The sequence below is a fragment of the Protopterus annectens genome, chromosome 2.part0 (assembly GCF_019279795.1).
Source record: "Protopterus annectens isolate FY-2018-M chromosome 2.part0, PAN1.0, whole genome shotgun sequence".
Taxonomy (NCBI): Eukaryota; Metazoa; Chordata; order Ceratodontiformes; family Protopteridae; genus Protopterus; species Protopterus annectens.
The window spans coordinates 870,274,953-870,299,641 of record NC_056728.1 but is presented as its reverse complement, the minus strand read 5'-3'; the positions used below and the strand labels follow the sequence as shown (position 1 = coordinate 870,299,641).

Here is a 24,689-nt window from a genome sequence, read left to right as displayed (position 1 = left end):
ATCCATACCATTGATGCAGGGACAGGCTGATATGGTTCTGATGCACAGGGTGAGTGTACACCAGTGTACCACAGTCCTGCAGTGTAACATGTTGTAGGGTGTAGAGTGTAAGGCATAATTGGCAGGTAGTGTAGCCATCCAGCAGTGATGCCTTCTAGCTGTTAGTAATACTGCTTGGTTGTGGTCTGTAAACTGATATGCAGGTGTGTTGTAGATGTACATGTGTCAGCACAAGGATGGTCTGCAGTCATAATGCACAATGGGGTATGTCACTGTGCTAACACCATGGCAGTGACATATCTGGGGTACAGTCGAACACATTTCACAGGTTACTATACTGGGTATTGTCTATGCCACATGGACAGGTGGGCCGCTGAGGCATGTATACCCTGCAACCTGATGTAGACCCATCCACATACACACACACAGTTACTTGCACACACTGGGACTAGACCCCTACCTAGCTATGTTGTGATACTGATGTGTGTGGCCTACATTGCACAAACACTGCCTTAACCACTCTGTATCCAATGGTCCTTGTTCTGGCTAGTAACAAAATGTGCAGCCCTTACAGGTCATGAACTCAGGGCCCTTTACACTGCAGTCACAACACACGACCACTATGCCATGACCACTGTGGGGACAGCTGTTTTGTAACCAATACATCTGTCATTACCCAAACTGAGTGGTATTGAACACTTGCCTTTACATCCTAGATTGTGTAGTCCTTGTCATTAATATGACTGTTGCATCACATATGTTGTTTCAGCATACTGTACACATAGCAGATACATACGGTGGGATACATGTGGGAGGGTATCCACAACCGTGACGTTTACGCATGACAGGTATATGGTTGTATACATATAGGTGCATAGATGTCTACATGTACATACACAAGTATACACATACATATGTCTGTATACACATCTGTAGAGTGCTACATATATATGGCCATGTGTACACCTCTCATATAGGTATCTATACATATGTGTATATATAGGTATACTTATACGTACATATAGATATGTGTATATAGCTATATATGTATGCACATCTTATGTGTACAGCTATGCCTAGTTATATTGGTATATGTATAGACATCTATGACTATATGTGCATACATATCTATACCAATATACCTATTACTGTTGATATATCTGTAGCTATCCATACATTTATGTGCATATGTATCACTATCGGTATATGTCTAGACATATATTGCTCTGTATATATATATATATATATATATATATATATATATATATATATATATATATATATATATATGGGTGTGTATATGTATAGATATGTACTTATACATACCCATCTATATATGTCGATATGTATATGTGTAATCATAGATATATATCTGGATGTATATATGTACAGATGTCCTCACCATATGTCCTGGACACAAGTGTATACATACCCCAGCCCCTATAGTCCCAACATCGTAGTGCAAGTGGTTGTCAGGTATGTATAGCAGGTATATTGGTAGACTATTGCTACTGTAATTGTGATTGTCTTCACAGACATGGTGTGTGTGGGAGGTCACATCTGCTTTCCACATGTGTGCCATTGGCTACTGACAGACATTCTAAGGACATCGTGGTAAAGTACCACTGCTAGCATGTAATGCCCCCATGGACTGCAGCACAGATATTGGCGCCAATATATGTGGACATTCTGAAACAATCCTTACAGTCCGGAGGTATACACAGAACCCCTTAGTGCTAAACATGTGTACCATGCATGACAATATGGATGTTAACAGCCATGTAGATGGGTATAACACATAATGACTGGTATACATATGCCACCATAGGTATGCATTCACACACCCCTGTCTGGCTTGTCAAATAATACTGCTAGTACAGGGGTGCCATGGCCACATGCTACCCATTAGATAGTGACATACATTTGTACAGCATCCCACTGCTCTGTCTGACATACATGACTGTTAGGGAGACCCGGCACCAGTACATCCGGCAAGTATCTCCACATGACATCTCACTGGATAAGTACACTAAGCTGCTAAAAATGTAACAATGCACTGTGCAGGCTATAGGCAGACTGGCTCATCACTGGCCAACATCTCCTATGGGGGAATGCACATGTACCTGCATATATAGCTGGCTCTGCAGGCATGCCACACCACAGGGTACGATACAGCTGTGTGAAGGTGCATAACCACATCCAATGTGAACACAGCCACAGCCACATATATTAAGCTAGCATAAAAGTAAAGCATATGGACTATCTGTTCAACAACATCCTCATATGTGCCACTCACAGACTAACCCTACATATACTGGGCTGCTACACGGTGTGGTCTGCTGTCTGTCTGTGGTATGGGACATGTGTGTGTATGGCTGTACAAACATGTAAACCAATACAGTAACATACAGTGGAGCAACATGTAACATCAGATAGGATGGGATCTATAACGATGACATCTACCACAGTCTGTACACAGGCTAAAGAACATGTTCACAATACACACACTGTCGACAGTCACTATAGTTACACAGACCTCAGTACTGCACAAATGACCAGGGAATGTCCTGGTAATGTCAGCAAATATTACCGGTACTGTACATAACATGTGCAGCAGTCTGATATCTCCCTGGCTTGCTATCAGATATGATGACACTTATGATGGTGTACAGCACACATGCACCTCGTAATGCATGACATATATACAAAGGTTGACAGAGTTGTGGCTGGAAGCACATACACAGGGCCAATATTGACATGTTGCTGTGTTAACCTCATACATGTACTGTCGTCACAGGGTTTGTTGCAAAATGTGTCCTATGAGGGATATGAAGTCAGTAACTGTCAGGGTGTTTACCATCTACAGACTGCAATCCTCACACTACCTTCTGCAGTTCACAGATACATGCTTTGTGGGTAACACATGACACCAAGGGCACAACACACTGCCCAGTCAGCAGACGACCCTGCAGATGTGGATTCCTCATAAACACAGTACTGACATGGCAAGTATTACAACTTGTAGGACAGCCATCTCCACACACACTGTGAAACCAACATTACTCCACATGCAGTATAGCAGCACTTACAGTCAGTAGTCAGACCAGGCACATCCCCCTCCTGTGTGTTGCCCTGTTTCCACAGTGTAAGTTGTTAGAGGTAAATTGCCAATCCATCTGAGCTGCATTTCGCCCACAGTGGATGTAAAGGGCCAACACTAAAATGATGTTCCTAGATACTGGAGTGTGTTACCATGCAATTGGCTATGGGAATGTTAGCACAGCTGTTCCACATGCACTCAGCTAGAGGAAGACTGCAATTGGTGCAGAGGCCATCAGCTGATCATGACCATCACTTACAAAACACAAGCTGCTGCCTAGCAAAGCAGATGTATATCCCACATCCACCAGAGAGGGTGTGGGCGGGACAGGCAGAGACAAAGTACATCAGGGAAGGTGTGGGTGAGTAAAATGTAAGCATGTTCGTGTCACACACCTAGCAGTATGGGGTTTCAAACACCTGACTACTATGAACGGCTATCACATGTGTACGCAGTTACTGCATGCACCACATAGCTTACATGTTGGTGAGCTGTCCAGACGTATATATGCTGGTAAGTGACATCTGCAACACTGTTGCGATACAGTAGGCGTAGCACATGAGCCTGTCCACATGAACAGGTGTCAACGTCAACACAGCCACACTCTGTAAGGGACCCATACACATTACCACACTTGGCAGGGTAACAAATACACTTCCTAACCAGTTACCTTGCCACAATACAGTAATGCATAGGTATGAATTGGCCCACAGAGATTACCCTGGGGTTCTATGGTCAAAGGTTATGTGATGGTATCTGACATTAGAGAGCATGCTACAGTATGCCACTGGGTGTGGTACTGGGTGTGATTGTGGTCAGAAGCATCATACACCACACACACACACACACACACACACACACACACACACACACACACACACACACACACACACACACACACACGGTGCTAGTACTGGCATGCATGTGTGCATTGCTTCACGGGTGTGTAGTGGTTAAGGGTCCCAGATGGCTGTACAAGGCTAGGTGAGGGGTACACCTTGGTATCAGGCCACATGAGAATGGTCTGCATTATGGCTAATGGGTGTAGTGTCCGGAATGGACCACACAGGTGGGTATAGTTTACACCATCCAGTCTCCTGGGTTACTATTGTGTGTGGCCAATGCTGTGGAATACTTGGCATGTATGTGTTCTATACACCATGACATGGATGGTGTTTGGGATGTGCACACGTCCCACATTCATGTACAGTGGGATGTGGAAGTGTACCTGATTTGTCTGGCCCATGTTGTGTACACAGAATGTAATCATCAGATGTGACAGTCCCGCCCTCATGTGGCGGGGCCAGGTAACGGACAGCTGGTTGACCCTGCACCTACATTGGTAGCATGCTACAGGTATTCCCTGGTGTCAGTGGCATCTGTCCATACAGGGCCTATGTGTAAGGCATGGTATGTCCGTTGCAGATCACATTTGATGGAACCACAGTTGTTACAGGTATCCGGTGGGAAACATACTGAAGGCGCACTGTCTGCAGTTAGGTGCCTATCATACTGCTGGAGAGGGTGCCATGGCCTCTGTAGGCCATTGCATTCACACCATTGTTACTATAAGTTGCTAATATGCAGTGTACTACACACATCTTGGCTGTTGCCTCGCCATGTGTGTGTGTTTGAGACATGGGTTGAGAGTGTGCTCTGGGTAATACTGGGGTTGCTAACTGTGATTGCCTGGCCTTGTTGTCACATGTATGGGTATGGATATGGACCACAGCCTCTCAGCTATTTCACAGCTGATTTCCCTGTAGAGTGGACATTGTGATATGTACTAGGGCCGCCATATAGGAAAATTGAAAAACCCACTACACATTGGGCCTAGGTGTCACACACGCACACCCTCCTACACACAGGTTACACACACACACACACACACACACACACACACACACACACACACACACACACACACACACACACACACACCTGTCATGTCCGGGAGTAGAACCCCTACCTAACTATTTTATTACACTACAGCACTACGCAGTTATAGTACATGCCACTGTGATTACTGCAGTACTCCTTCCCCAAAGGTGTATTGGCTGACATCAGTGGGATTGTCAAAGTAGGGCATTTGACATGTACTGAGTGTGCTCCCTACACAGACAGTGGAACACACACAAAACATCCAGAACTGCCATGGGTGGGTAGAGAACCCTGCCAGGGTTCGGAATCACAGTACGCAGTTATGGCATGCGCTATGGAGATTACTGGGCTATAACCTTCCCAGAGGTGTATTACTAGGTGGATGACATTGGCTGCCTTGCAAAAGTTGAGCATTTGGATTGTGGGGAGTGTGACTAGCCTAAAAAGCATTGCTCTCTACACAGACAGACAGACACACACACAAACACACTCATACACAGTTGCCATGTATGGGGATAAAACTCCTACCTAACTAGTTTATCACACTACAGCGGTACGCACTTATGGACACGCTACGGAGATTACTGGACTACAGCTTCCAAGTGGTGTATTACTAGGTGGATGACATCAGCTGCCTTGCAAAGGTTGAGCATTTGGATTGTGGGGAGTTTGGCTAGCTTAAAAAGCATTGCTCTCTACACAGATACACACACAGTTGCCATATCCAGAAATAGTACTCCTACTTAACTAGTTTATCATACTATAGTGGTACGCACTTATAGGACGCGCTACAGAGATTACTGGGTTACAGCTTCCAAGAGGTGTATTACTAGGTGGATGATATCAGCTGCCTTGCAAAGAATGAGCATTTGGATTTTGGGGAGTGTGGCTAGCCTAAAAAGCATTGCTTTCTACACAGACAGACACACAGGTGCCATGTCTAGGGATAGAACTCCTACCTAATTTATCACATTACAGCAGTATGCACTTAAAGGATGCGCTACAGAGATTACTGGGATACAGCTTCCAAGAGGTGTATTACTAGGTGGAAGACATCAACTGCCTTGCAAAGACTGAGCATTTGGATTGTGGGGAGTGTGGCTAGCCTAAAAAGCATTGCTCTCTACACAGACAAACAAACACACACTTGCTATGTCTGGGGATAGAACTCCTACCTAACTAGTTTATCACATTATAGCGGTACGCACATATAGGATGTGCTATGGAGATTACTGGGCTACAGTTTCCAAGAGGTGTATAACTAGGTGGATGACATCAGCTGCCTTGCAATGGTTGAGCATTTAGATTGTGGGAGTGTGGCTAGCCTAAAAAGCATTGCTCTCTACACAGAAAGACAGACAAACACACACACTCACACACAGTTGCCATGTCTGGGAATAGAACTCCTACCTAACTAGTTTATCACACTACTGCAGTAAGCAGTTACACGACACACTATGGAGATTACCAGGCTAGAGCTTCCCAGAGGAGTATTTCTAGGTGGATGACATCAGCAGCCTTGCTTAAGTTGTGCATTTACATTGTTGGGAGTGTGACTACCCTTAAAAGAATTTCTCTCCCTACACACACACACACACACACACACACACACACAGTTGCCATGTGTGGGATTCAAAGTCCTACCTAACTAGCTTATCACACTACAGCAGTACACAGTCATGGGGCACACCATGGAGATTTCTAGCCTACAACTCTCCGAAAGGAGTATTTCACATTGGATGACCTCAGCAGGCTTGTCATAATAGACATATTTTGTCTACACCTATCCTGCTGGCTGACACTGTTGTTGGATAATATGGGGAGGGCAGTGTGTGTGTATGGGCTATTACCCATTCATGTAGGGATTGACACGCCACATGTGGACACACACAGGGTCATAATTCACAGGTACGTGTATACAGTTGCTAGATGACTACTTCCTTGTACAGTCATGTTGCACAGCTGGCACGTGCACGACATTGTCTGTAATGCTGACAGATACTGGTGGCTAGTATCTGCAGTGAGTGATATCTGCACCTCATGTGTTTGGGACCCTTTGGCTGTGTGCTGGGTGGGACAGGCCTGGATGGCTCCTTGTCACAGTCACCCTCTTCCACGCATCTATGTCCGTCTAACTTTGGCTTATTATAATGTGTTGTCCTTACATATATGTCTGTATTCCTATCCACTTTGTGTACAAGGCATGAGTGGTGCATACTGATGGGTGTCTGCACTAACAACTGCAACTGCCAGATATGTCTGGCCCACTGGTATTTGCAGACATGGCCGTCATGTGTTTGTGTGTGAGCATGCCCAGTATGACCTTTCAGTATGTTGTTGCCTTACAGTGCCTTCATTTGTCTAAGTGTATGAGTATGCCCAGTATGGCCGTCTGTATTGCATATGTGGGTCAAGTCCAGGTAGTTTATACTGCAGTGTTGACCTTTGTGTTGTACACCATCAGGTAGCATGCTGTCTCTGCAGGGTATCCATCTATCATTTGGCATTGACAGTTACTACATTTCTGCATAGTGGGGGGGACACCTGACTGTTTCTACAGCTCTACTCAGGTTTGGGAGGGGCACACCTGACTGTTACTATATTTCTATATAGGTTGGGGGAAGGGCACACCTGACTATTTCTACACGGATTGGGCGGCACACCTGACTGTTGCTATATGTCTACATAGGAAGGGGGGCACACCTGACATGTGTACACATTTGCTGGGACTGTACTGGTATGTCGGGTACTCCATTTCAGTCTGTAGTCTTACCTATCATGCTGGCTAAAGGCATACCAGTGTACTACAGATTGTGGCTTTGGTTGCCCTACATATTATTGTCTGACTTCCTACCCTTCAGAACTAACATCCCACTGGCTGCCCTGCTGTGGTCTGTCTGTGTAGGCCTGGGGGGGGAGGTTAATCATAGCCATCATTCTGGGGCCATGGCACAGGATCTGTTTGGGTTTGTCTACACCTGTCCTGCTGCCTGACACTGTTGTTGGATATGTGAACCATCCTGACTGGCATGTGTGGGTCATATGGACACGTCACTCAGCACATTTCCTGCAGTGGGTTTTGTCACCTTGTGTAGTACTGGCTACTATGGTGACTCCAGTATGTGTTACAGATGTCATGGTGCCACTATGGGTGTCTACTGCCTGCTGCTATAACATCCAGCCTCTCATTTCCCTTGCATGCTCACATCCATACTATAGCTACAGGTAACAACACATTCTACTCCATATGGCAATTGGTAGGTTGATTGACTTACCTTGTGGGCGTACCAGGCTTGCGGATGGTAATGGTGGGCTGCCTATGTCGGACGCACATAGTACACTCCCTATACATGGTTGTGCACAGGTAGTGTCATGTTTGGCATCCCTTTTACTGTATGTGCAAGTCAGAGAGAGGTGTCATTCCCTGGGTCCCTACTGTGTCAGTGCATGTGCTATGCGTTGCCTCTTGCCAAGGTCAGGGCATACTGGGCATGCCTCCTTCTGCCTACTGGGGCAGGCTCAGGTTGTTCCTCCTACAGGTCACTCTGTGCCTGTGCAGGCCTTGGCATTGGTGGGGGACTGTGTGGCCCTGCCCCATGCTGTTCCTGCTGCAGCTGTTTCCACAGGATCATATTGTGTAGCATAGCACATACCATAACAATTTGGGTACATGTACCTGGTGAATACTGCAAGGCTCCACCAGATGTGTCCAGACACCAGAACCGTGACCTGAGCATCCCAAACACATGCTCTATTATATGTCTGGCATGTGCGTGTGCCTCATTATGGCATTGTTGTTCAGGTGTGTGCATTTCTGATGGATGTCATCAGCCACGGCTTCAGCGTATACCCAGCATTCCCCACTAGGTGGCCGTACGGGATGTCCCCATTGGCAAATCTGTGGTACAGCTGCGTCAGATGGTCAGATGCCATATGTGGGAATCGTCATAGCTTCCAGGGCAGCCTGCACACACATTCAGTATAATGCCCTGGGCATCACATACGACGTGGCAGTTGATGGTTGATGTAGACCCTACCCTGTTCACCGGGTGGTGCTTTGATGCATATGTGCGTGCAGTCTATGGCACCCACTACCCCAGGGTATTCTACTATTTGGTGGAAGAAATGCATATTGCTGGTCAACACCTCATGGGTGTTGAGGAAATATACGTGCTCACTGGCATGTGCTGACATGGCATCCAGGAACTGGTGGAATACTCTGGATGCCGATGCCTGTGAGATCCCCATGATATCCCCAGTTGTGCTTTGTGAGGTACCTGTGGCTAGTATACCTAGGCCTACACATACCTTGGTGCCCACTGGGATGGGTTTCCCTTGGTCAGTGTGGTGTGACAGGTGTGGCCGGCACAGCTCTACACATTGCTGTCATTGCTGTAGGAGGTCTCTGTCCACCCTATAGCGCTCCACTATCTCCAGCTCATGTAGCCCCTGGTAGGTTACCCTGGGTCTGTACACTCTTATTTGTCTCCTCACTGTGGGTTGTTCAGCAACATTCATATCCTCACCACCCTCAGTCTCTTGCACATGTTGTTCTATGTTGCCTGCTGCAGCCCTTCTCATTTTGTAGGTTTGTTAGCTGAAAGTTCCCCGCTTGTATACACCCGTGGTGTAGTGTGGGAAAAACCAGAGGGGAAGTTGTTTGCTTAGTTTATAGTAGTGTTATGGGCTGGTCTGCTGCCTGTGTAATTGGCTGATTCTGATACAGTTCACCTGCCAGCTAAGATAGTTCTCCTTGATTACCTCCCTACTGCTGTTTTCCCTTCCCATTGCCTTCCTGTTTAAGCCTGTGTGCTCGCTGTGCAGAGTGCTCAAATGTGCACACTGCTGCTATTTCCTTGTTTAACCTCTTTTTTCTTCCTGTACGACCCAGTGCGTGCCGCACACACCAGTTTAGGCTTTGTAACAAGTGCTAGGCAGGTTTAGACACCCCCCCAGCTTAGCTAGGAGCAACCCCGAGCCACAGGGCTCCAATCCGCTGACAGTATGCCTGACACACACCCCCATGATGTCACCTACTTCCTAGGCTTGTACCCAGCTATTCATCCTCTTACACTGTTGGGACCTGCCTCACATGCTGGGGAAAACTGGGATTCATTATCCTTCCCCTCATTTGCATAGGATTGCCTGCTAATGCATAGTTACATGTCTCACACTGAGCCTCCCCCCTTAGCAACCACTACTCACTGGCCATGTTGTCTTCTGCCTACCATTGACTTGCATGGCAGAATACTGATTTTAGCTAGAATACTTGATTTATGTTTGTTTTGTTATTTTCTCCCCGATCCCATTTGTGCACTACTGCCCTATGCTTAAACAGCCGGGATCGGCTAATAGGAATTAAAACTTGATTTTTTTTTTTACATTTTTGTACTGTTTGCAATGCCAATGGCCTTATACTTGGCCATTGGCATGCTTACTACATGATATGCAGCCTTTATTTGGGGCTGTCATAGCTCCGTTTTGGATTTTGCAGACATGTACTGTTACTAACCTAGTACATTTCTGCTGATTGCACTAGTCCTGCATGGACAGTCGCAAGCTTCCCGGATCGCAAATTCACCTCATTTGCATGGATTTCTCCTGCAAATGGAGTTATTTGCATACAAAGGCTTCGTCCGTGCAAGATTAGTGCAGGAGCGCTTGTGCACGCCCCTGCAGGCTGTTCCTGGATCGCACAGCAGACATATTACTTGCTTGGGCTCCTGCACCAATCTTGCATGCTGTGCAAGCTTTTGAGATTCCGGGGGTGAATGTCTACTTGATTCACATGTTATCCAGTATAGGTATGTGGGTATTATTGAGTTTATTTAAAAACTATGGTACATAGAATTTGTTAAACTTGCATCCTATTATTATGATGAATACTGATTATAAGTTGCTAGCTCAGATTGCATTCAAATGGCTGTTGCCTTTTCGCTTAATATTTTACTTCTGTAAGTTCAGTAGCTGGGTGTCATATGGGTTATCTATGAATTTTTGTGGTGGTCCAAGAATACATAATTGAAACTGATTGAAGAAATGAAGATGGGATCTTAAGTGAAGATTTAAATAAGGCCTATGATTTGATTTTGGATAAAGTATTGTTTTTAGAATTTTGTTAGTCCATTGTCCAGAGTACTGATGTTGATGGCATTTCTACTGAAAAGCTATTGTGTTATAGTATCTGAAATGTTTTCTATAAGTCAGAGAATATGTATTGCTTTTGTTATGGTACCAAACAACTTTCACACTGACACAGTTCAGCAGAGTGTAACAATCTCTTTTATTACAAAGTGGCCAGTGGCATTCATTTAACCCAGTTCAATTGTAAATTGACACTGCTTCTGGATTCTGATAGCTTTAGAATACAAGCTTTTAACATGAATAATATAAGGCCTAATAATAAGATTATAATTGCTGTGAGCATAAAGAACTTCAAAATACCCCCTTTTCATCTAGAGAAAAGATTAGTTAACCATGCCCAGTGGAAATTATTAGCTTTTTTTAGCATGTGAAAGTTCAGCTACTTTTTGAATTATTTCTAGATGACTACAAATGACACCAGTATTATCAGGAATAAATTAGCAGCACTCCATTTTGATGAGTGCACATTTACCCCCTTTAGAAACAGGGGTGAAATCAAGTACCATTCAGTTATGTAGCAGCACACTGCACACAGCAGTCATCTCTTGAATAGTTAAGTTAATAGACTCAAAGGTGGAGTTAGTTAAAATTTCTAAAAGCTTTGACAACTTTCTTGGCTCCCAAATGGATTTGACTGTCGCATAAGAAGGTATAATTCCTGTTCCAGAAATGACTTCATCACCAAGATCCGTGTCAGCACCTCCTTTAAAAGAAGTCTTTTGAACAGTACTACGATAAACCCATGAGGCATCTATTTTTACCAAATGGGTTCAGAATTTCTCTAACGACTTTCCTGTGATTTGCATTACAAATTTTTCCTTTAGGTAAAAACCACTGTATGTGACATAGTTGGTATAATACGGCCTATACAACAACAACAGACCATTCTGAATGTAACCAGGAATAAGCTTAAACTTCGTAAACATAAAGGTACTTATGCAATGCTGCCATAATCTGCCCTCCAGCCTCATCATAAATTATCTGAGTGAAATTGCAGACACTGTTTTCAACAAAAGGTATTCCATTGTTTGCGATAGCAGGCATACCCTTTCACAGTCATTGTTAGTTGAAACAGTATTACTACGTAGGTAGAAGCGTGTTTAGCCTTTCGACTTTTAGTGAGAAAAATAGTATAAATGCAGTACAAAGCTCTTCAGTCAAAATCAAGGACAGATTTTACATATTGCTGCTAAAATAACTGTTTTACATTAACATGCATTTTTGAAAGGCTATGAAGTCTGAAACTCAAATACCTGTCATTATTTAGTGAATTCAGTCTTCATTGATTCGCCACAAAAATCCAGGAAATCACAAAGTTTGTGAGGAACAGACTAAAAATATGAAGAAGAAAATCTGGACAGTTGATATGTATGGGCAAATGTCTGGACAGTTGGGAAGTATGTAAGGAGGTAAGAGGTTAAGTGCTATGTACAACACTGAACTCTTGGAAATAATGTTAAGTACGTCTTATACATGTCCCCGTACCTTCCAAACTCATTCTATCGGCTTTTTCCCAGTTAGGGATCGCCACAGCGGATCCGCTCATGATTGGCAGTGGAGTTTTACGGTGTCGAGTTGCCAGCCCGGCGCCCAACCTTCCACAGAAGGCACACACATGCACATACTCACACCTAGGGCCAATTTAGAGTGTTCAATCCACCTGCGGCATGTCTTTGGGGGGGGGGGGGACCGGAGCACCCGGAGGAAACCCACGCGACCACAGGGAGGACATGCAGACTCCGTACAGAAGGCACCCCCAGCAGAGGATCGAACCGGAGAACCTCTTGCTGTGAGGTGGTAATGCTAACCACTGCACCACCGTGGTCGCTAAACATTAAAAATAATAACTTCAGACACTGAAATAGCGGCACTTTTTCCTTTTATTATTACTACCTGCTTTTAGCAAAGGTCTTTGTAAAAATAAACACACACACACATAATAAGTGATGGGGAGTTGTAGTAAGCGCTTTGTTCAGTTATTCAACGAAATGAGTGGTCCTACTATACCGGTCAAACGTTATAAATAAAATCAGTAAATCTAAGAGGAGTAGTTTTCAACAGCAAAATAATTCATAACAGCACGCCTAACTCACGGCAAGAAAAAATAAATAAACCTCCACTTTAATTTGCGCACAGCTGATTGGCTATCCACTGTAGACTACCAATTGCATTTAGTTGGCAAAAGAGGTTTCGAAAGATTAGTTTTGAAAGCTGCCCAAGGAGAAACGTAGAATAAAAAATAATTGATAAGTCAGAAGGTATCTTTGGTGTGATGGTGAATTCGATGGTTTAGTGTGCTTAAAGTTACGGCATAACAGACAACCATTCAGTGGTGAAAGTGCGGCTGACATTATAGTGTTTCAATTTCTTTATGCCGCTTGTTCAGCGTCACTTATCTAAAATCAGTACCGGAGCTTTCATGTAACATTGACCGGCAGGGAGGAAGGAAAATGGAAGGTAATAGAGATGAAGCAGAACGATGTATCGCGATTGCCCGTAAGGCACTAGGAGCTGGAGACCGAGAAAAGGCCATCAGATTCCTCCAGAAAGCAGAGAAACTGTTCCCATTAGAAAAGGCTAAAGGTACAGTACAAGGGACAGCCGAGTTGTCTTACTCTTACTGGGTTATTCTGTACGTAGCTATCCGGGACGAGAAGTTCCGTGTTTTCTATCTTCTACGCTTCTAGTCATTAACAATGGGATATTCTAAATCAAAAGCGTGACAGGCAGCAATAACGTGAAAGTGGCCAATGTCGGATTTGTTGCTGACTTACAAGAGAACTTAACAGGTGATGAAGAATGCGGTGCTGACATGTTTTGTCGCCCAGCTGTCACATTGTCTCATGATTCACAGCGTCATCGGTCCTGCTGTGTTCATCTTTTAGATTCTTTCTTTTTTTTTTGCTATGGATATAGAATAGACTAAATGCTGTTATCTAAGTAGTATGATAAGAGGGATAGTTATAATCAACTGTGTAGGAGAACCTCTTCGGGTTGTCAACGGAGAAAAAGAGTGATGAGTTGTGGACTGTTGTCACTAGACTTATGAGAGGTTTAAAACACCAGCTTTGTTTTTTCTATTGAAGCTACAACAAATCCGATTACTTTTTATACCGGTTCCGTCTACACTTTGCGCGATGTAGAGACATAATTACCAGATTTCTAAGTGTTTGTAAATTGCGTTTTTCGTATGTATGTATCTTTGTGTGTGCTTGGGGGGGAGACGGGGACGGACCGACCGAACGACCAACCAGCAATACGTAACGAACAGTTTACGAGTGTTTCTGTAAAAGTCCTATCTGTAATGCTAAACTGATCTTTACTTCCTGAGAGGGAGGTACTTCTTCCACCACTGATACTGCTAGCGTAGTTTAGTCATGCTGAGATTCTCAACACTAGTTGTTTATGCAGTCAATTTTGGTGACTTGGTGCACCTGTTCATTTTAAGAATTTTAATATTTCTTATAATGCTGACAAACGACATTGACGTACATTAAAGATTTGTTGCTAACCCCCTTGATTTTTTTTATGACTGCAAATTGCCTAGTGTGTTTACATATATTCGTATATTTTTATAAACTATATACAAACAGTTATTTTATTTATATATATATATATAATTTTTTTTACACACAGTTATATTTAGCACACACTTATATGTGTGAATCTGTACACTGTGTCCCTAGTTTTAAGAGGAGCTCTAATTCAAATATATAGGGCATTTAGAGGCAACTAACTCTGGGAATGCTTGGGGTTGTCAAAGAGTAGTAGAGACGAGTCGGGCAACCCTTATTAGATCTGTATTAAGTGGGTCTCCTGAAAGAGTAGCTGGAACCTGGGGTAGGCTACCAAATTGTATTTTAAAGCAAGCACTTGTGTAGATATTTTCAAAAATAAATTTGAGGGCACTTTAGGGAAATTGCTATTTTGGTATATTGGCAGATTACAAGGGCATTATTGCCCATGCCTGATGTAATGTGTGTGTGTGTGTTGTAAACATAAACATTTGTACATGTGTGTCACACACACGTCACAGTTATCTCCTTACAGTGATCCCTTACATAGCTACGTATATCTGTAGAGTTTAAAATTCAAAATGGGAACATTGTAGTTATTAGAGTTCTAGTGAATGGAGAGAAGTCATAGGAAGGATGACTGAGACATAAGGTGTATTTGGTGGTAAGCTATCCTGGAGGGGCTGTAAAATCATGTGTCCAGTTTTGAAAACGATTGGATGTAAGGACATTAACTGAGCAATGGAGTCCTGTGTGTGGATATGTATGAGGAGTAAAGGACATCCACACATGAATTATTTGTTCTTGTAATGGTAGCCAGGAATTTGTTGGTCGATCTAAGAGTGTGTGGTGGTGAGTACTGTTTCATAATTGATGTATCAACGCAACATTTGTCTGGAGTGTGTAATATTTTAAGTGACATAAGTCTTTGCAGTGGTAGCTTTGGGAAGGTAAATTTGCTGCATGTTTGGCTATTCTGCTGAAGGTGTGTTCCACTCTTTGAGGTTTGGTTATGAGTAATTTAGTGAAAGTGGATGATTCATAGAGGTGGAAGGTAAGGAGAAGGGCAGATGCAACTTGCTTTCTGGCAGCGTTTGAGAGAAAAGGTTTGACTCTATAGTTAGTCCAGTCTTTGATGTTTTTAAGGGGTGCATGTGAAGATCAAATTAGAGGTTTTCGTCTGTTGTAAGCTCTAGGAGTTTAGTGCAAGGTACATCTGTGGGGGTATTGTTGTCCGCTGTTAAGGAGAAAAGTATTTTTAGCTTGAATAGTTTTGGGAATAAAGAGCATGAGGGTTTTTACATTGAGAGCAAGGCTTGAATCTTTCAACCAGGTTTCTATGAAAGAGGAAGATGTGGGATTGTACGTCATGGAAGTTTTCAGTAGTACAGATAATGAAGACATCAACATACTGTATAATTGTGGTGGTTGATGCATGTTAAGGTAAGGCATCAATGAAAATGTTGAAAGGCAAAGGATCTAGTGTGGAACTACATAAGTAAATATTTAATAGTCTTTTTTTGTGGCCTAGGCCTAATTTAACCATGAGAAGCTAGTGGTGCCATGCAAAGATTCGGGGCCAACCTTGCCAATTGTTCTTGAACTTGGAGAGCATTACATTGAGCATCAGGAATGTGTACTACTATGTATTAAAAATGAAATCTATGTTAAAAGAGAGATAAACTATTGAACTCTGGATTGGCCACAGATTCTGCATCTCCTCTGTTCCTTTCTCAGGGTCTTTTCCATTCACTCAGGCAAACTGTAAGGACCTGTTTGATGTGACAGTAGGTTTCTGTGTCTGCATGATGCTTCATCAGGTTGGTACATGCTGGTTTACCAATAAGCAAGTCTCCAAACCTCTGTAATTATATCTGGCTCTTCTTAACATGGGTAGGAGCTATAGCTGCACATTTCCCCCTTGCCCCCCACACTTTTTAGTTTTGTCTCTCTCCTTTCCCTTCTTCCCCCTTATTTGGCTCATGCCATACTCTCTCTTGTATCACATGCCTAACAATTGTATGTACTGTAAATGCTCTGTTTGTATATCATTTTTTGCGTAGAAACATTATGCTATATAACAGTGAAAAAGCACTCTCCTTATCTGTTTTGCTGACTTATTCTTGATCAGTTCTCTTTAAGCTTGTGCTCATTTCTATTGCATATTATTATCCTGACTTGCATATGCATTATCACTGTTGTACTGATATTGATTAAACTTTTTCTTTGGTTGTTTTACACTTGACTGAAATTGGTCTAGGTAGATCAGTGCTCTATATTAGTTGTCTTTAAATAAATAAAAGATATCTTTGTAATTTAAGTACTCCATGCACTCCAGTATCTTTGGGAGGTAATGCAGCCAACAACAACAACAAGCAGACTTTGCCACTGAGCAACAGTCTCATTTTCAGACCTTAAAATCGGGTAAAACTCTGCTCCCACTTTCCATTCTCAGTGTCCTTGGTTGCCAGGTTGTTCTGGACAAATGAGTCAGTAGGATTGAACTTAATGATTTTGAGAAAACTGGGGAACCCAGAAATATCATTAAAATTTTTAACTTCCAGTTACATTCTGATCTTATATTACCCACCTTTTCCTTCATAAGTTAGTGATCATCTCGTGTACCTGCTCTGAGTGGTTGGAGTTCCTTACCAAATTAATTCTTGTATGTTGTTACAGTCAGTGTGTTTATACATACCCACACACAACTGTTGAAGTTCCTTAGAATGCTTAATGATGATAATAAAAATGTCAGTGTTCACACAAGTTTATTTTTAATTGTTTGATAAACTGGGTAAATGGACTAATAATGGACTAATAAGCAGAGCAGATCACAATCTTAACAATAAAGATTACATGAAAAAATTATTTAGATTGGTTACTAGTCATTCATCATGTTTTGGCAGGTGGAAAGAAATCTAGATGCATTAATGAAACCTGTGTGACTATATGGAGAATGTGAAAAGCTCCACAGTTCAGATTGCTATAATACACCCCCCCCCCAAAAAAAAAAAACTGTCAGACAAGTGAATCATTTTTCTGCCCACCTCTGACTTCCATCACTCTGCACATCTCATGTTCCACTTTTCTGTGATTTTATTTTGCCCCTGTCTGTGACTGTAGAAATCTTTCTCTAGCATACTGTTGAATTGGTTAACATCCATTCTGAACAAGTCTTGGTCATTAGAAATTACCAAACATCACAGTATCTGGTATTTTATTTTTATTCTGTTATGCTTACTAATGTTTATTCTCATGCCCTCTGAGACTGACTTTTCCAGTTATTTTTAGTAATTGTACTTATTGGCTACAATGTGTAAACCACGTGTCAGCAGGAGAAGCAAAATAAAATAGTCTGCAAATTAAGCCTGGTCTTGTCTTCTGAGACAGTAACTGAAGCGTAAGTACCCAAAACCAGATGGCAAATCTGACCAGTTTTGTGTTGAAAACCCTGTTGGGTACTTGACTGCTCTGGAGGCATGAGCTGCTTACACTGGAAGCCATACAAGAGGTGTGAAGCTCCATTTACTAATAGTACTGGCCTAACCACTAGTGCAGTGCATGAGGCAAAATGTTGTCCACTCCACTAGCAGGACTTGTAACTACTGTGAGAGCAAGTCTACTATTAGGAAATGCCTTAAACCTTGCTGCAATGTCTCCAGGAAATCACTGGGTCTTGTAAGGCCTAATGACCCTGTCATAGCCAAGTGCAGGGCTCTATTTGGTCCAGTTGATCAAAGGTTGACCCTGGAAGGGCAAGTCCTTTTTTGGCCATTGTGTTTGAGAAAGGCTGTATAATTAGACTGCAAGGTTTTTGGTAATCTGGGTGATATGACTCCTTTTTAGTTGAGATTTAGTTCCAAGGATGAAGTCAAAGTCATTGTCTGGAGTAAAATAAGTGAATCTGAACAGGATCCTGCCGCTGAACTGATACCGTAATGTACGGTTTACTAGCAAGATTATTTATTTTTTGTTTTTTCCCATTTTAATGTTGCAGTCTTGTTTTGGAGGCCAGGGAGCTGGTGCGTTATGCACTGGCATCACATTATTTTGTGTTTTTTATGGTTATTCTACTGTGGAGCAGTTTAGGGTAATTCATTTGGGCAAGCACTGCTGCAAGTTGATGGGCTTTGCCCAGCATTCTCAAGTAGAACTGATAAAGGTATGACTTGTAGTATACCTCCAGTGGTGTGACATGAAAGTGTTGAGCCCTTCCCTCTCAACAAGGGTAGTTGGCTCCATCGTTGGAAGGTGTGTGTGTGTTTTTTATGGTTTTTGATCAAATACTGGTTAGTGCTTTGTAGTTTTAACATCAAGTATTTGTTTCATTTACTTGTGTGCTGATTTATATTGGTACCATTTGACAAGAAATGTTATAATGAAGGTCTTTGCAAATGCTGACTTTAATACTGTTGTGAAGTATACTCAAGGAAGTAAACACAAGACGACTGAACTTTTTAATAATTTTTTGTATTTTTATAGACCTAATTTTTAAATATGACTTAATCTGGAATGTCTAATGATTTGGATGGTGCTATTAGGTGGGCACCGTTTGACTCTTGCTTTTGTTAAGCAGTGGACTCCCATATTGTGTCTGAGGGAGACCCACTTACAGTAGATTAGGGTGAACATAGCAAACTAATTAAAAGCAGCATCTGAAAAGGACCCTGTATCTTAACGATTCGTTGGTGCTTTAATTGTATTAAACTTCACAAATAAATAACAGAGTTTTTTTCTCTTGGTCTTGAGTCAAGAATAACTCTTCAGGATGTGCAAAGTGCTGGTTTATTCCACAACCAGCGCTGGTTGACTGCCTTCCAAGATTTTCAAATTAGTCCCTTAAGAACAAAGGAAAAAAATACTAATATATACCTTTTCTTATCAATTTCATGCATGCAGAACTTTGTTACATTACTTTCCGTGAATCAGTGTATGTAAAAATGTCCTCATCCCTCATGATTCTCTCTTAGAGCTTCATGTGAACACTTGACAGATGTGTTTTTAAAACCTAGACCACCTGGTCTAAGAATTTAACCTTGTAACATTCAGTACTGGTACACACTATTTTACAGAAATCCTTACAAAGACGTATCCCCCAGCCTGAGAGGACCAGAGCATACTGTTAATTAGCCTGGTTTCAAAAGATTCCTGGCACATTTTGTTTTCCTTATTAACGTTCTAAAACTAGACTCTTTAAGCATAGCATAACATCATAACATCCCACTTACTTCACCTTCAGCTGTCCGTCTACAGAGAGAGTGCAATTGTAAGACGCTTGAAATGAAAAGCTACAAGTGATGTGAAACTATATTTTGCATAATAATGCGTCTGTTTTCTTGTGAAGAAACTGTTAATGTATTTAGTGAAGAATAATCAGGAGACATAATATTTTTCTGTAACAGCTGGTTTTGTAACAAAGGGTAGATAGCCAGGGTTATGCCATTTTAAGGGGTTCTGAGATACTTTCTGATAAATAGTGGCAAGTTTACATGTTTACTGTAGCTACCCATTAGATGTAAGATTGATAATATGACGAGATCCAGGAGAGATTCTACCTCTTCTTTGGGGATTGGAATTTAGTGACAGAAATTATTAATCTTGAGGGATGCCCTAAGAAATTTGGAGTCTAGTTACTGGCAGACTTTTTTTTTTCTAGTTATTGCAGTAACTAGGCCTTGACTTATGTGCAGAGGTAGTTATTAGTGTAGTGTGTGCACTTGCTACTGTCTTCTTTTTGAGGATAGACAAGGATACACTTGCTAGATAGCTTTCTCATTTAATTTATGCAATGGATACTTACCTGCGCAGCCATTAAGACCATATGGCATTGTTGGTTTTAGTTAAGGGGTTGCAGATAACTTTATCAAAGCATTTGGGGGTTGACTATTTGTCATCCTGTTGTGAGTCAGTGGTTTCTGGGAAGTTTTGGGGAAGATACTGGCTTAAAGGGTGAAATGACAAGTATTTGCCTGTTGGCCGGGATAGTTCTGAAAGGAAAACTTTGGGAGTTGTGAAAGAGAATACACAGCTTGTAGGTGGTAGGTGTGTGATGAGGATTAGTTATGCCAAGAATGTCTAAATGTAGTGCCTTCAACCAGTAATGGATTTTTGGAGTTTTTTAATGCTGTAGGACTGGCTAATACAGATATGCATTGGGCATTTGAAAGGAAGATCAAATTGATCTATAGATTTTATATGCTCAATATTTGAGACCTTTCCTGCTGCCTTGAAGTCTCTGGCTTTGAAACAACAAAAAAGATGAAAAAGTGGTTACAGAACTGTGGGCTCTATTAGATACTGAAACTTGTTCTTTCCCGAAATTGCATTGACTGGGTTTACCAAATATTATAGTTGGCGTACATGGGCCAGAGAGACTAGGGCGTATGTGCAGGTATCTGATTGTTCATTCTGACTAAAGACTAAAGAACAAGCTGGTGATCTGTTTGATACTGAGCTGGATGAGGTGTTAGAAGTATTGGTAGTGTAGGCTAATTAGGAGCCTCCATAACCTGATAGCTTTCTTTAGGGCTGTGTTTTCTAGCTTGGGTGTGCAGTTTACCAGTTTTTTTAGAGTGATGAATCGTGCCTTAGTTTTTTGTGTGGTACCCAGTAACTGGAAATGGGCAGTGGTTTTAAAGCCAGGAAGAGATCCCAAAAGGGTGCCCTCTTGTCAGCCCATGTTGTATCTGTTTTGGTTGATGTATGTTGACTGCTTTGCTTCGTAGGCTAGATACTGTGAATTGATGTGGATTTGTGAAACTCTGGGAGACCTTTGATAACATCATAAAGACCCCCCCCCCCGGAGGTCGTTGGCTTAGGTCCATTGTTTGTGATGTGTTTACATGAGGAAAAAGCATTTGACAGTGTGGACTAGACATTCCTTTTCAATACGTTGTGCGCCTTTGTTCCCTAGGAAGTTAGTTAAATTTTTGGTCTGGATCTCTATAGATGTATCAACCAGAGTTGAGATTGTTTGCACCCCTGATCGGTTTATACATACTGGATCTGGTCCTCACTAATATGGGAAAGAGCTGCACACCTTCTAGTGGAATTTCCTCTCTCATAAGGTCAGAACACAAAACAGCCTTCTTTGAAATGGGAAAAAAAAAACGGGAACCCCAGCTAACCCTGAATTGTTCAGGAACTACTCTTAAGGCTAACTTCCTACTATTAAGTGATAACCTGGCAAAATTTCAGCCCCCATAAACTTTGAGAACACAGCTGTCTATGTTGAACTGTTCACAGAAATCATGTATAAGCGTGTTAACAGCTGCATAGAGACAGCTGTACCCACCAGGAATTAGTACAGAACTGATTAAAAAAAAATAAAAAGTGCCACCCTGGTGGAATCTCAACATGAACAGGCAGTATTACAAAATGAAGAAAATAACTGCATAAATTAGGAGGTGTAGCATTCGGCAGGAAAAATAAAACTCTCATCAAACTAAACAAACAATTCATAGGCCAAAATAGTCTATCATAGGTGTGTACTATACTAATAGCCTTGGAGTCTTTACAAGCCTAGCCTATAGAAGTGCCCTGGCATCGTACCAGCTGACGTCGGTTCCCATTGCTTTTATCAAGTAGAACCACTGGAGTGATCCCCAGGGTGAACTATTACCCATCCATCCACTCCTCAAGATTTCTTGAAGAGGGGCAGTGAGGTGCTTTGTTTGACATGTATGGGAAGTTTATTCCAGACCATGGGTATTATCTAGGTAAGGAACTTGTCCCTCCAGCATGCTGTTGATTGTGATATTGAGGTTGAGGTCTCTGAAGCTTGTGGTGGTATTGAGGTTGAGGTCTCTGAAGCGTGTGGTGCAGAGGGATATGGATTTCGTTTAGATGTAGCATTTCTAACAGAGCTGGGTCAGACATGGCTTTGTAAGTCAAGCAGAGATCGGCTCTAAGTAGGCGATATGAGGCAGAGAATATTTAAAGCTAAGTTTCAGGTAAAATTTGGCCACCTCTGTTCTTTAGCTACGTCCACAACCACAAAGGCGTAATTGTGTGCAGCGTTCGTTGTTAATGGAGCCGCGTGCAATGAGTCAGAATATATAGCAAACCTACTGGCAGCCAAATTCAGCTCTAACTTTGCCCATGTCTCTCCCTCACCCTCCTCTCAGGAAATGCCATCAAATACAACTCTCCATACTATCACTAGGAAACAGGTCTTCAATGCTCTTTGTAAGGACAAGAAGACAGCATAGGGCCCAGACAGTATCCCAGGATGCCTTCTAAGTAGCATGAAACATGACCTATCAAGCCCCCTGGAATTGTATTTAACTGTAGCCTCCAAACAGGATTTGTGACTCACAAATGGAGAACAGCAACAGTCAGCCATCAGCACAAAGGTGGGCATCTACAGATCCTGGAAACTGCAGACCTATAAAGTCTCACTAGTCTTTTATGAAAAGTCATGGAACGAATTTATCATGGAAATGATTTATTGTGACATAGGAAATGTCCAGAAACTGGACCCAGCCCAGTGTAGTTTTGTCAGGGGCAGATCATGCCTACTTATCCTGGTGGCCTTCTGTGAGAAGGTGAACAAAGCAATGGATGAGGTAAAAACAGTTCCGTTCACACTGCCTGCCTTGACCTGGCTAAGGTATTTGATACAATACCCCACTGGGGCATTTGTTGATTAAACTCAAGAGGTTTGGCATAAACCCTTGTATCACCTGGTGGATAGCCAGCTGGCTTACAGGACCCAAGAAGCTGGAATTGGGGAGTCCTCCTCTACAAAGAGGCCAGTCATGAGTGAAGCCCCTTGGGATCAATCTTGGGATTGCTCCTTTTTTGCATTTACTTCTCTGAAGTCAAGGCCAATGTCAGGGATCTCTGGCTTACTAAATTTGCAGATGATTGCAAATTAGGAGCAGTCATAGAATCCCTCACCAACACTAATGTTCTCCAGGAAGGCCTGATACAGACAAATAGAGCCACGGACTAAAACTAAATGCCAATGAATGCATAACAGTATTCTTCGGGAAGTTATCCCCTCCAGGTAACTCGCATATTGACAACACACCTCTTTAACAGTTGACTCGGTAGTGAAGGACTTGAGGACACATGTTGGCAGTAATCTAGTCTTTGAACATCACTTGTCTACAGTAGTGAGGAAATCATTCCATGCGGCTTATAAACAAAGGTATGGCATCTAGGTGCAAGGAGGTCATTGTTCCATTGTATTTAGTATTAATCAGACCTATCATTGAGTACAGTGCCCTGTTTTTATGTACCTAACCAGACATATCCAACAATTGGAACGTCCACGGAGGTTCCTCACTAAGAATATAGGGTGCAAGTAACATGTCCTATGCAGACCGCCTCACAGTACTCTCCCTGTATTATGTCTCCTACAGGATGTTGAGAGGAGGTCTGTGCCTGACTTACAAGGCATTGTCAGACCCCACCCTGGTAGACCTCCTGCATATCTGCAAAACCAGAATGGGTAATTCTAGTACTGCTTAAGACTTTTGCCTGTGGTATAAATAGGACCTGCTTGAAAGACAGGTATGTATAGAGACTACTCTTCCCTGGTACAGACTCCCCATCCATGTGCAGCAGAGTTCCTCTCTAACCCAATTCAAGTGAAACTTGGATAATTACATCAGGAACTGGAAATTCATCCCTCATTTGGCACCTATGTCTCTAATGGACACAGGCAGCTTTGTAAATGGTTCATCTCCCAGGCTCCTGCTTACACTTATCAAAGGTACCAGAATTTGTCGGAGACTTGGGATACATGGCTAGGATTAAAAAGGCCCTAGTGGTCGTTAGCCTAGTGCACCATGAACCAATAGAATGGCATATGATAACATTTTGTTGCCTCCCAGATTTAGAGGTGCTAAGGGTCCTGTTCTGACTTGTATTTTAGCCAGTTCATCTGGATCATGGGTGGTCCATAAAAAAAAATACCCTGAAAGACCTTTTGTTGGTTGCACCGAGACCAATAGATGTAGTCCAGTGCTTGGCATGATCCTGAAGAGAGGATGGAGAGAGAAAGTTATTTCTGTATGTTGTAGTTTAGGAATATTTGAGTG

General features: G+C 42.4%; 1 protein-coding gene across 1 annotated transcript in view; it reads left to right on the top strand.

The window, feature by feature from the left end:
• The first annotated feature begins 13,381 nt into the window (after positions 1 to 13,381).
• DNAJB14 (DnaJ heat shock protein family (Hsp40) member B14) overlaps positions 13,382 to 24,689 on the top strand; it is a 798,655-nt gene continuing 787,347 nt past the window's right edge. The window contains exon 1 of the mRNA XM_044061132.1: positions 13,382 to 13,708. Coding sequence (XP_043917067.1) covers positions 13,576 to 13,708 — 133 coding nt within the window. The 5' untranslated portion in view covers positions 13,382 to 13,575. The remainder of the gene's footprint in view (positions 13,709 to 24,689) is intronic.